This window comes from Heterodontus francisci, chromosome 13 (assembly GCF_036365525.1).
Source record: "Heterodontus francisci isolate sHetFra1 chromosome 13, sHetFra1.hap1, whole genome shotgun sequence".
Lineage (NCBI taxonomy): Eukaryota > Metazoa > Chordata > Chondrichthyes > Heterodontiformes > Heterodontidae > Heterodontus > Heterodontus francisci.
In genome coordinates, this window is record NC_090383.1 from 7,987,043 (window position 1) to 8,000,827 (window position 13,785).

Consider the following 13,785-nt stretch of genomic DNA (forward strand, 5'->3'; position numbering starts at 1 on the left):
TATGTTTCCAGGGAGAATGTTGATACTATAAGTATCTCTGAAACATGCGTCAGATAATAATGCTGGATCTGAAAAGTAGCTGAAAGGTGAGCTTCTGATAGGAAAGAATGGACGAGAGAGGAGGTGATTTAGCTTTGTTTGTAAAAGGTGAGATAATTGCAATAGAAGGGAGTAATATTGGTCAGTAGCAGGGAGTTGAAATGGTTTGGTTGCAACTGTATTATGGAACAGGAACAAGGCTGATCCTTGAGACCCTTTACGAGCCTCCAGGGCAACAGCAAGACTAAAAATTTTGTGATCAGTTTATAAGGGTAACGGAACAATTATTGTCGTCAGGGGGATTTTAACTATTCAATCATTAACTGGTATCTCATTGGGCAGCCAAGCTTTCCAGAGGGAAGAAAGTCAGTTTTGTTTATCAGTGATTGCTGCCAGAATCAATGTTATGGGAGAGTACTATAGAGGACAACTTAACAGAGTTACCACTTAGCTATAATCCTTGGACAATATCTGATCTCCATTTGGGGAAACGTCTGGGTTGCTGTGATCATTGTACTTTTGATTTCATTTGGTGAGGTAAATTAACCCTGTTGATAATTTCATGTTAATATTCTATTTCAGAAGGGCTAAATTTCCACTTATGGTCATGATGGTACATTGGGGTATGCTATTAGGTTATAAAAAAGCTGCAAGCAGAATAAAATAGAGTTTATTTAATTTTACGCTGATGGATAAGATAATCTTGTAAGTTGCTAGGATAAAGAGGAAGGTTCATGTCGCCCAGATGGCCAAATACACAGGTCTGTAGGGAAATTAGCCTTAAAAAATTCATTAGCTAAAAAGGGAACAATTGCCAAGAGGGTACAAGAACATCTAAAGATAATAATAACCCATATTAGAAATCCTAAAAAGGCAGTAGAAAAAAAGATAACAACATCTGTAGTAGGGATGGTAAGACTTATCAGTGATGTTTAGAAGTCAGAAAACAATTAAATGCAGCTTTGGTCCTTTGAGGGAGTTAACAGGGCAGGTTAGGTCTGAATTCAACATATGGATGATGAGCTAAGTACATGTTTTGCATGGGTTTTCACATCGGAAGATGATTCTAAGATCCCAGTAGTACATGGACATGCAGCTAAAATTGTTTCAATGGAAGTAACTGCAGAAATGGTCTCAGCTAAGATTAAGACATTTAATGCTGAAGGCTGGAGTGCCTGATTCTACTTACCCTGAAGTGCTGAATGAAGTGAGGAATGCCATGTGTGCTGATGCATTCAGTAGCTCATTGAAATTTGGGCTTGTTTCAGTGGATTGGATAGAGGTTTATGTGATCCCATTATTTAACAAGAAATATAGGCTCATCAGTTTGATGTCGGTTGCAGGAAAGCAATACAATCTCGAACTCTATTTGCCTTCTATATAGCCAACTCACACTATCTGTGCACTTTTAATGAGTTAACAATTATTATCCCCACCCCCAATCCCTCTTGTTCTGTTACCTTTACCTCTGCCTGGTAGTCATGAAAACCCCACCTGCCAAGAATGAGGCATATTAATTTTGTCGTATGCAACATTAACTTTAAACTGTTGCTGGACTGAAAAGATGACTTTTTTTTTTAGATTAGATTAGAGATACAGCACTGAAACAGGCCCTTCGGTCCACCGAGTCTGTGCCGAACATCAACCACCCATTTATACTAATCCTACACTAATCCAAGACTGGCCAAGAGAGTGTGGGAAAATGGCGCACTGACACGGAACACAAAAGTCCGAGTGTATCAGGCCTGTGTCCTCAGTACCTTGCTCTACGGCAGCGAGGCCTGGACAACGTATGCCAGCCAAGAGCGACGTCTCAATTCATTCCATCTTCGCTGCCTTCGGAGAATACTTGGCATCAGGTGGCAGGACTATATCTCCAACACAGAAGTCCATGAAGCGGCCAACATCCCCAGCTTATACACACTACTGAGTCAGCGGCGCTTGAGATGGCTTGGCCATGTGAGCCGCATGGAAGATGGCAGGATCCCCAAGGACACATTGTACAGTGAGCTCGCCACTGGTATCAGACCCACCGGCCGTCCATGTCTCCGTTATAAAGACGTCTGCAAACGCGACATGAAATCGTGTGACATTGATCACAAGTCGTGGGAGTCAGTTGCCAGCATTCGCCAGAGCTGGCGGGCAGCCATAAAGACAGGGCTAAATTGTGGCGAGTCGAAGAGACTTAGTAGTTGGCAGGAAAAAAGACAGAGGCGCAAGGGGAGAGCCAACTGTGCAACAGCCCCAACAAACAAATTTCTCTGCAGCACCTGTGGAAGAGCCTGTCACTCCAGAATTGGCCTTTATAGCCACTCCAGGCGCTGCTTCACAAACCACTGACCACCTCCAGGCGCGTATCCATTGTCTCTCGAGATAAGGAGGCCCAAAAGACACTAATCCCATATTCCTACCAAACATCCCCACCTGTCCCTATATTTCTCTACCACCTACCTATACTAGTGACAATTTATAATGGCCAATTTACCTACCAACCTGCAAGTCTTTTGGCTTGTGGGAGGAAACCGGAGCACCCGGAGGAAACCCACGCAGACACAGGGAGAACTTGCAAACTCCACACAGGCAGTACCCAGAATTGAACCCGGGTCTCTGGAGCTGTGAGGCTGCGGTGCTAACCACTGCGCCACTGTGCCGCCCGTTATAGAACAGTTTGAGTCAGACTGCAATTTGAAGACAGCAGAGAAGGAAGGTCTCTCTCTCTCTCTCTCCCTCTCACACAAAGACAGGGACCCACGGAAGGAAACTAAGCCTCAAGGTAGAAAACCATCGAAACAAGTTTGAAATTGCCCCAATGAGACAGCAAGATTGAACTGCAAAGACTTTACATCAAACTCAAAAGACAGTAAATGAACTCCAGCTATTGCCTCAAACCTTTCCCCTTTTCTGTCTCTAAATGCATGTGTTTATCGCGTATGCTTGCTGGCGTGGTCACATTGCGTATTTTTAGTAGTTTTAACTGAGTTAGAGTTTTAAGGTTAATAAACTTACACCTTTCTTGTTTAAATCTAAGAAAACCTGTCTGGTTGATTTCTTTGCCATAACAATTGGAGAGCAGTGAACAAGGATTCACTGAAGGGAAGCTAAAAACATGGTGTTTCAAAAATTAAACTCTGTTACGGCTGAACCAGGAAAAGGTTGAGAGGGAACCCCTAGACCCATTTCTCACCTGTTCGTAACAATGGTATAGAATTGTCTGGAGTTTCCCAAACCACATTGTATTACAATGCACTTGTCCACATTGTAGCCTGCCATACATTGGCCCTTTCACCCATCTAAATAAGCCTGAAACCTATTAGGTATAAATCATTCACACTTGGTGAATTTTTTTGTGTCTTCTTTGAATTTCCGAATAGGTCTGTTGCTGCTGTCATCCAAATCATGAATGATGGTAGCAAACAGCTGTGTTCTCAACACTGAGCCTGATGGAGCACAACTCACGACCAGGCCCCACTCCCATCAATGAGAACCCTCTGCTTACTAGGTTTCAATCAATTACATAACCACCATCACATCTCTCTTATAATCCAATAAGATCTAATGGTCTTCAATGGCTTTCTATGTGGCACTTTGATTTGGAAATCAAAATATAGAACCTCAACAAGACTGTAATTGCCCATTTATTCTGGATGGTTCCTCAAAGTATTCAAACCGGGTTAAGTGAGGCAGGACCTAAGTTTCTTGAAGTCATGTGGCGTGTTCTAAACAATTTCAAGTGATTAGAAATTACAAAGGAGAGCTGGGGGTTAGAGTTGGTAACTCATTAAAGATGGTTGTAGAGAAGGCAAATAGGCCTAGACATTAGTCATAGTTTTTGGGCTCAGACTTGGTACTGTGCGGCCATGTTGGTCATGACTCCTGTGCAGTCGGGGAGTACTTCTGTTCCTGAGGATGTCTTTTTGTCAAACTTACTTGGAGTTGGCAGCAGCTGAAGAACTCCAGCCCCACTTGTCACCAACTGATTTCTCAATGGGGTCCCTCAATAGGCATTCGGACCCTAATTTACATGCCTATTGTGCAGAGACCACCCCACTGCTAAATTGATATGCTTCGTTCTGGTATTTGGGATGTATAACGGACACAGTGCATATCGAATTGTATTGCTAGGAATATAACATGAAGAACACCATACTTGGGATTTTTCTTTACTTTAGAGATACAGCACCGAAACAGGCCCTTCGGCCCACCGAGTCTGTGCCGACCATCAACCACCCATTTATACTAATCCTACACGAATCCCACATTCCAATAACATCCCCACCGGTCCCTATATATTTCCCTACCACCTACCTATACTAGGGGCAATTTATAATTGCCAATTAACCTATCAACCTGCAAGTCTTTGGCATGTGGGAGGAAACCGGAGCACCCGGAGGAAACCCACGCAGACACAGGGAGAACTTGCAAACTCCGCACAGGCAGTACCCAGAATCGAACCCGGGTCCCTGGAGCTGTGAGGCTGCAGTGCTAACCACTGCGCCACTGTGCCGCCCGCATAGAATGCTTTGGTAATATGTACTTGGGGTACTGTGTACCGTTCTGGTTCCCACACATGGTGAAGAATAGTGAGATTCTGGTGAGGAAGAGTGAACATAATGATACTAATCTTGGGGGTCAGGATAAGCTTCAAAAGTTAAGGCTATTTACTTCAGAGGTCATAGGCTTAGAGGGGACATGAATGAGGTATTAACTGTAGGGCGTAAACACAAACTGGTTGAATAGGTTATTTGAGGTTGATCATGATGGTAGACTTAGAGGGCATGCATATAAAATCCTTAGGCAAAGAGTTAGGTTAGATGCCAGGAAGGATCTATTTTCATAGAGAGAGCTATCAGTGCCCAGAGCATGCAAAGGGGCTGGATTCTGTGCAATTCTTTAAAAGGGAACTTGGACAAGTTCCTGAGAACAGGACATCTCTAGGTATTGAAGGCAAATTGCTTGTTAGCTGTTAATGGGCTACTGGAGACTTGTTGATTGCCTTATGACGTCAAAGAGGAATTTTTCCAAAGTCTTTCCTGAACTGACCACAGGTAGTTTGTTTGCATGACTAGCTTCTGACAAATAAATAACAAAAATATTCTTACCCACTAAAACCACATCTAATAAAATCTTTTATATGAAAAAAGGTGTCAAAATAGCAAACTGAAAAAGCAGATCTTTTGGTTTGTAAATACGAAGAAAGAAGAACACAGTAAAAAAAAAAATCACTTTTTAAAAGTATTTGTTAGGCACCAAAGAACCAGCTTTCTTTATTGTTCCTTACAAGTTTTAAAATACCATACACATTCATTTGTCAAACATCATTCAAACTGTTTCATTAGAGCACAATGACTTCAAGCTTGAGGTACTCGATCTTGTTCACAAAATCCGCAGTCACCAAGCACGGTTTATGAAACTATATAATCAGTGCCAAATACGTACTTTGGGAAACAGTATTAGTTATAGATAAGTATAGATTCCGAAACATACAGTGCCAGACTGATGCACAACTAAAGTTTGTTACTTCACTATTTCCACAGGAGCAATTTACAACGTAGTAACAAATGACTGTGTTTTTCTTTTTTTAAAAAAACTCTGAAATTAAGTGAAATACTACAACATTCTTCTTTATCAACTCGTCTTTAAATTAAAAAAACGTATTCCATTTCAGCTGGTAGGTCTGCAGGCACCTCAACCTGACGGAACTGCATTGGTCTTAGCCAGCTGCTCATTCAAGTAATATATAACTCTGTTACAGTTTGCAAATCAAACTAAAATGCAGAGCTGCAATAATCAGCAAATTTGGGAGAAAGACACTCCCACAAGCAACTTGTATCATTCACCGCTCGGCTTCAAAGCAACTATTACAAGGGGCTGTTGTGTAAAGTTGGCAGCTTATCATTATAATTTGCAAAACGTCATTTCAGACTTGGTCTTTTGAATTGAAACTTCTCGGAACATGGAGTCATTTAGATAAGATATTAAATTTAAAAATAAAACTGGGGGAATAGCTGACAAAGCCAAGTTCAAAAGCTTTGATGCAGTATTATTATTGTTCCCGGGAATTCCTAGTTACACCACCATTCCTGGCCAGAATGGAGATGATTGGGTAATTCCCCTGTACATCGAGTCTGGAGACCCCATTGTTGTAAGCGACTGGGTTAGATTTTACATATGATTTGTATTATGTAACTATCCTCCACTCACTGCATTTTGCTGGAGAAATCACCCTGCTATCATTGGGAGACGTTGCTGTAGTTTCAGTCATGAGTTCTGCTTGCTGCAGAAGCTCGTCCCAACTCCGACTCATTGGCTAACAGAGTGGTGTCAGTAGACATTCTGCAATTAAACTGGTCATTCCTCCCCATTTCTCCTGCAGTTTAATGGAGGCAACATAAAATTCAAATGGCTCGTTTTCCATTAAGTGGATACAGAGATAAAAGGATTTTTTCCCAGTGACTGTGCTTCCCTGTTTCTAGCTAGGTACTTACTCCAAAATAAGAAATGTTTCAGCATCTGCAAAAAAAAAACTGTACATAGTATCTATCTTTCCACTTAACAAACCAATAAGCTAGGTGTCACACATTCCCCCACCCCCACCTCCCCCAGGTGCTGTGTCACCAATAAGGAGGCACTTGGAGCTGTGTCTTTAAAATGCACAAGTATTATTAAGTGCTTTGTTCAGGAGGGGTTTAATAATGGATAATAGACATTAACCTCAATCCCCGTTGAGATTTCAGCTAGAATTCACACAAAATGCTTGAGCAAGAGGTCTCTGATTGACCAATCTGACCTCAACCATTTCAATGTTTTACGCAGTGAGTTGTTGTGATCTGGAATGTGCTGCCTGAAAGGGCAGTGGAAGCAGATTCAATAGTAACTTTCAAAAGGTAATTGGATAAATACTTGAAGAAGAAAACATTTGCAGTGCCATGGGGAAAGACTGGGTAGTGGGATTAATTTGGATAGGACTTTCCATGGGTTGAACAGCCTCTTTGCCGCTGTAGCATTCTATGATTCCAATAATGACTCTACCATCTTCCTGTAAGATCAGATTTCGAATGTGTAGCCTAAGAAGACCATAATCCCCTCTCTGCGTTTTAAGTATAATTGGACAGCAGAGCTTTCTGAATAAAATGGTGATCTTTGTTCCAAAAGGTACTGTGCGTTTTTAAAGTGAGTTCCTGATGATCCTTACAAATAACCTCAGGAGCGTCCATTCCAATTCTGGCAGCAGAGCAGATAATGTCCATCAGCAGATATTTATAAAGGCGAGCTGGTTCAGTAGTCACTGTCTGTCCTCATTAATTTACTGCTAACATTTCACCTTCCTAACTCTAAAATGGACATTGGTATGGAAAACATGCCCAATACTCTGCTGAAATTCTCTCCTTGAGCTGATCATAGAATTATAGAAACTTACAGCACAGGAGGCCATTTGGCCCATCGTACCTCTGCTGGCCTCTTTGAAAGAGCAGACGTGCTTAATCCCAGACCCTAGCTTTTTTTGGGTAACCCTGTAAGTTCCTCGTCCTTGCCTAACTGTCCAACTCCCTTTTAATTATTTATTTACGGAATCAGCTTCCAGCACCTTTTCAGGTTGAGCGTTCCAGATCCTGACAATACCCTGAGTGAAAAAAAAATTCTCCTCATCTCCCCTCTAGATCTTTTACCAATGATTTTGAATGGATGATCTCTGGTTATTGACCCAGTCCCTGGAGGGAATAGTTTTTCATTCTCTACTCTATCAAAACCTCTCATCCCCTTGAAAACCTCTATTCCGTCACCTCTTAACCTTCTCTGTTCTAAGGAGAACAGTCCGAACTTTTCCAACTCTCCTCATACCTGACGCCCCTCATCCCTGGTAATATCCTGGTAAACCTCCTCTGTACCCTTTGTAAGGCCTTTACATCTTTTCAGAAGTGTGATGCCAAGTTGATAAGTTCCAAATATCCCCCTTTAATTTTAACGTCTTTTTTAAATAAACAAGCTTTGCGTAATTGGATGAGAAATTTATCAACAGGTAATTGGGATGGAGCAGCTTGTTGTTACGGACGCAGTAACAGGAGGAGGCCATTCAGCCCCTTCAGCCTGTTCCGCCATTCAATTAGATCATGGCTGCTCTGTATCTCAACTCCAACCACTTGCCTTGGTTGTGTAATCCAGAATACCCTAACCAAATAAAAATTTTAAATTGCCAGTTGACCTCCAGCCTCAACAGCTTTTGGGGGGGAGAGAGTTCCAGATTTCCATTACTCTTTGTGTGAAGACATGCTTCCTGGCATCACCCCAAAATGCCTGTTATGCCTCCAGCTTTGGACTCCCCCCAGAGAAAATAATTTCTATCTACCCTAGCAACTTAAACACCTCAATTAGATCACCCCTTAACTTAGCAAGATTCTTCTATTATCCAAACTGGACACCACACGTCAAACCCTTGCCAAAGGTGGGAAAGTTCCCTCTTCACTGCTGCCAGTGGGGAGTCTAAAAGTGGCCACTCACACGCAGGTGAAAATGGCATGAGTTAACTCACTCGATTTGCCTTCTCTCTGTGAGAACCAGTTGAATGGATGGGTCCCTTGTTACCATTTCCCTTTCGGCTGCTGTATGTTGCCATGCGAACAGATACGTGTTGCAAGTGGGAAGCAAATAACAAAAAAGAAATCAGAAACCTTGAAAACTCTTAATTATCAGACTGTAAAAGCGGTGGCCCAAGCAGTTCCTATTTACAAGGTTCATTTGCTTTGTGTGAAGGACTCTTTCAGAAGATGATTACAGTCTTCTGTAGTTCATCAGCCCGCCATTGATTGCTGCTGTCGTTTTACCCTCCCACACAACTTAATAAGCTTACGATTTGCGAATTCTGATTAGCTGAGCTCTTCTGGAGAGGAGATGCATTTACTGTCACTCAAAACACGTTCTCTGAAAATTGATATTCAGTTTTTCTTAACAGCACTTTAAAATGCCAGGGGTCACATACAGTCTGACGAAAGTAACCTGCCAACACAGAGGTAGATAGTGCGGGATTGTTTCCTTGTTTTCGTTTTACTTTCGCAGGTGTAGGGGTGGACAAAAACAGTGCCGAGAAAGATTACATTTTCTGCTCTCTCACTACTACAGCAAAAATGCATAGCACTCTGCTCAAAATCACAGGAAAAACTGAGAGATCCTTCACAGGGGTTTGGTGCTCATAGCAACAGGGGAATGTGTTAAAACATAGCAAGTCAGATATGGCTGCTCCTGACGTCAGTCAGAAGAGAATCAGAATTTTTTGAGGGAGCTAGCAGACTTGCATTTCTATAGCTCCTTTCACAACATTTGGGTCTTTCATACATAGGAAAAGGAGACCATTCAGTCCCTCTAGCCTGTTTCACAAATCAATGAGATCATGGCGGATCTGTGATCTAACTCCATATACCCATCTTTGCCCCATATACCTCAATACCTTTGGTTAACAAAAATCTATCAATCTCAGATTGAATATTAACAATCGATCCAGCATCAATTGCTATTTGCAGAAGAGAATTTCAAATTTCTACCACCCTATATGTGTAGAAGTGTTTCCTAATTTCACTCCTGAAGGGACTGGCTCTAATTTTTAGACTATGCCCCCTAGTTCTTAGAGTCCTCAGTGGAAATAATTTCTCTCTATCTCCCCTATCAGTTTCCCTTAATATCATGAAAACTTTGCTCAATTCACCCCTTAACCTTCTAATTACCAGGGAATACAATCCTAGTTTGTATAATTTCTCCTCAGAATTTAACTCTTAGAGTCCAGGTATCATTCTGGTAAATCTAAGCTGCATTCCCTCCAAGGCCAATATATCCTCCCTAAGGTCGGGTGCCCAGAACTGCTCACTGTACTCCAGGCACAGTCTAATCAGAGCTTTGTATAGATTTAGTACCAAAGCAAATCACAGCCAATGAAGCACATTTGGAGTGTTGTAATTTAGGAAACGCAGCAGCCAATTTTGTGCACAGCAAGCTCCCACAAACAGCAATGTGAGAAAGACCAGATAATCTTTTGGTTTTTTCTGTTGGAGAATGAAGTTTGGCCAGGACACCGGGCAGATCTACACTGCCGTTCCTTGAAATGGCATCTTTTACATCCACCTAACAGGGCCTCAATTTAACATCTCATCGACAAGACAGCACAGCACTCTCTCAGTACTGCACAGGAATATCAGCCTTGACTTTTATGGTCAAGTCTCCAGAGTGGGACTTGAACCCACGATTTTCTGTCTCAGAGGCAGGACTGCTACCCATTGAGCCATAGCTGAACAGCACGAAAGAGAAAAGTGGAATTACCCTACTTCTTGTTTCTTAGACATGCTAGCTCTTATTCACTTTCACTCATTCAGATAGTCGGCATCCTTCCCATTTTGTGCACACATTTATGCATATTTTAAAATTCTGTTTGACTGTTTCTGTGTTACACAACACCACTGTCACACTGGCAGCTAGTGAGCTGAATTTGCTTCCTAAGATAATTCTGCATACGATCATTTCTGTAGCAAGGGCTGCATTGGAAACTGTTTTAGACTCGACTTAACCTGGTGTGTGCAAACAGAGAGATATGGAGGAATTTGCCGCTGTATTGTCTGCGCTGGTTTACAGCTGTTGAAGGGTGAGCAAGTTAGGCCATAAAGTGAGGGAGAGGAAATAAACATAGTGGGCTGAATTTTACAGCACCCCCACCCCCGATGTCAGAGGTCGCGGTGGGGTGGCCACGGGCCTCAACGCCGGGGAGGTCTGGCCCGATATTACCGGCGACGGCAAGGCCTTGTGGCGGCACCCCCGCTGCTCGGGAGCCAAATTTGCATAGGTAATTTTATTTTAATTAATTAATCAATTACCCGCTCCCGCTGTCCGTCCCGGTGCAATATTGCTGCCAGTGGCTGACACTCCCGTGCCTTCGGAACCCTGTCTGGGGATCCGAGGCGGAACACCAGTGGGAAGTGGGTGCAGGTAAGTGTTTCAGTGTCGGTGGGGGGCGGGGGGTGCGAGTAGGGTCAAACTCATCTGATTGGTGGGAAGGGGTAAAGTTCACAGTTTATGAACTGTGGGGAGGGGTGGGGTGTATTTTGCGGGGGAGAGGGCAAGGGATGAATCGTATGGTTATTGGGAAGGTGGGAGAGGGGCTAGAAACATTGAGTTAATTTCTTCGAATAAGTTTTACATCGTTATCTCTTTAAAAATTTTAATGAAATGGAAGGGCTCAAAGCCCTTTAAAAAATGGCGTCAGTGCCTCTGCAATGGCGCCTGTTGCCATTGCCAGGACGGACAGCCCATCCACTCCACATCATCGGGGTGGGCGGTCCACCCCGACCATTTAAATGAGCCGCTTCGCTGAACATTGTGACAGCTTCACGACGTGCGGTCCGCACAGGCAGACCGCCATTGTTTATACCCGCTGCCGATTTCGGCGATAGACATGTAAAATGCAGCCCAGTGATTCCAATACCATCATCCTGACAGCTCGGGCAATTCACCAACTATTAAACCCCATATTAGGAGTTTAATTTCCTTTGGTGGTGAATTAGTTAACGCATTCAGATTAATAACTGCATTAATGCGGCCTGGAACTGCATTTTACACAGTAGAGGAAATTAAACCCCTGTTTGGAAAAAAGAGAAACAGCTGGAGCCATTTTCAAAACTGTATCTGGCTTCAGATCCATGAGAATGAAACCAGATTATGAGTCTAGTAATTTATAATAAAGGTCTTAATTTTGTTGCTCTTTGAAATGTGTGCAGATCACACTAGACAGAATGGGGAGGGGCGATTTCCAAAGCGTTAGTGTTTTTCAGGCGTAGAATATTAGCTCTGGGAGCTGCCCTCCTTGAACGCCTGTGCCATTGGTACTGTCTGAGGAGCACTGGAACTGAAAGGTGACTTTTCCACACTGTACTTCAGTCATTCCCTCCTGCCCAAAGTAGCTGAGCTCATTGCCATCCAGCACCACACTGGCTGTGTAGAACGTATCTGGCTCGATCTGCACCGGGTGCTCGAACCACACGGGGAAAGTGTTGCTGGAGCCGTCTGAGAAAAACGTGCTGAAGCTCTGGCCCAGGAGGACACCCTGCCGCTTCAGCTCGAGTGTGGCGCTGTACTCGGCCGAGCCGCAGCTGGAGCCATACAGGCCGAAGCCGGCGATGAAGATCCGCTTGTCCACGGCGAACTGGATGCTGTCGCACCGGCCTCGGTAGCGCCACTGGTTGCTGCGGTAGGCGCACGACTGGAAGCGGTGGCAGCGCTGGGAGGCCAGGCCTTTCCGGGGCTTGCACACAAACTCCAAGTCCGGTTTCTTGGCCGCTGTGTACCAGAGGAAGATGTCATTCGTCTCGTTGAGTGTCAGCACCCCAGACTGAGCAGCGCCATTGGCAAAATCGTCCAACGTCATGGCTGGAATGCGGATCAGGTACAAGGCCTTCCCAAGAACCTTGCGTTTGTTCTCAATGTTGATGGACAGGTCCTGCCTCTGGCATTCCACCTCTGCCCAGTTCAGCACTGCCTCAAACAGGATGATTTCCTTGGCGTTGAGTGTCTCCCTGTTCAGGATGCTCTGCAGCGTTTGATAATCAATGTCGCAGAAGCCCTCAGACTTCAAGGCCAGTTCGGCTTGGGCGTCGATCACTTCCCAGCAGCGTTGGGTCAGGTCCGGCTCCTCGAAGAGGCAGCTCTGGGACAGCAGCACGCAGGCATTCTTCGCGCTCAGGCTGGTCTCCAGGAAGTTAACGCAAGCTCGGGCGAGATGAGGAACGATGTACTTCTTTGCAGCATAGAGGGTGGCTAAGACCGTGTCTGCCGCCAAGTCAATCTCGTCACAGTAGATGTACCTGCAAAGAAAACCAGGGCATCAATAATCAGGAGCTGGATGGCCAAGCACCAGGGCAGGTGACCTACATTCATCAAAATTACAGAGCTTAATGGGCCTGGTTCTGGGATTACATTTGTCTATAAAAGAAACCAATTCTAACCTGTCCAAGTGTGGTTTATTCTTTCTAGAAGAAATCACTTCCAATCAAGGGGTTTATATTCCCTGTGCTGCTCTTTGCAGCTTGATATCACTTTGTGAATTGATATTCACATTGGGATTGCAAGCATAATTTTAATAAATTCTTACCTTTTAAGGAGCAGGGATGAATTTAGTTGTGGACTAAAGCCTCCTCGTTTTAGGAAACTAGGAACACTAGGAATGGGGGTAGGCCATTCAGTCCCTGGAGCCTGCTCTATCACTCAATTAGACCATGGTTGATCTGGACCTCAACACCATTTACCCTCATTTGCTCATATTTCTGGACATCCTTACCTAACAAAAATCAACCCATCTCAGTCTTGGAAGGTGCAACTGTCCCTCAGCATACACAGCCTTTAGGGGGAGGGGAGGGAGGTTGGGAGAATTCTAGATTTCGACTATCCTTTGTGTCTTCAGCTAGGTGAATATTAATTTAGGAAGAAAGCGGTTTTTACTTTAATTTCAGAAGCCACAGAACAGAAAAAAATGTCACGACATAACTCATTATGAAAACTCGGCTGTTTGCAACTCGTGCTAACAGTTAGGCGACTATTGTGTGGAATGGGCATGTACTCTCTGGCTTTTAGAAGAATGAGAAGTGATCTCATTGAAACATATAAAATTCTGAGGGCTTGATAGGGTAGATGCCGAGAGGATATTTCCCTTGGCTGGAGAGTCTAGAACTTCAAGTCATTGTCCCAATATTAGGAGTTGGCCATTGTGGACTGAGATGA

General features: G+C 43.7%; 1 protein-coding gene across 3 annotated transcripts in view; it reads right to left on the reverse strand.

Annotated features, from left to right (window-relative positions):
- Positions 1-5,288: 5,288 nt before the first annotated feature.
- LOC137376210 (BTB/POZ domain-containing protein 3) overlaps positions 5,289-13,785 on the reverse strand; it is a 61,354-nt gene continuing 52,857 nt past the window's right edge. For all 3 annotated transcript variants that reach the window (XM_068044324.1, XM_068044325.1, XM_068044323.1), the window contains one exon: positions 5,289-12,872. In XM_068044324.1, coding sequence (XP_067900425.1) covers positions 11,840-12,872 — 1,033 coding nt within the window. In that variant the 3' untranslated portion in view covers positions 5,289-11,839. The remainder of the gene's footprint in view (positions 12,873-13,785) is intronic.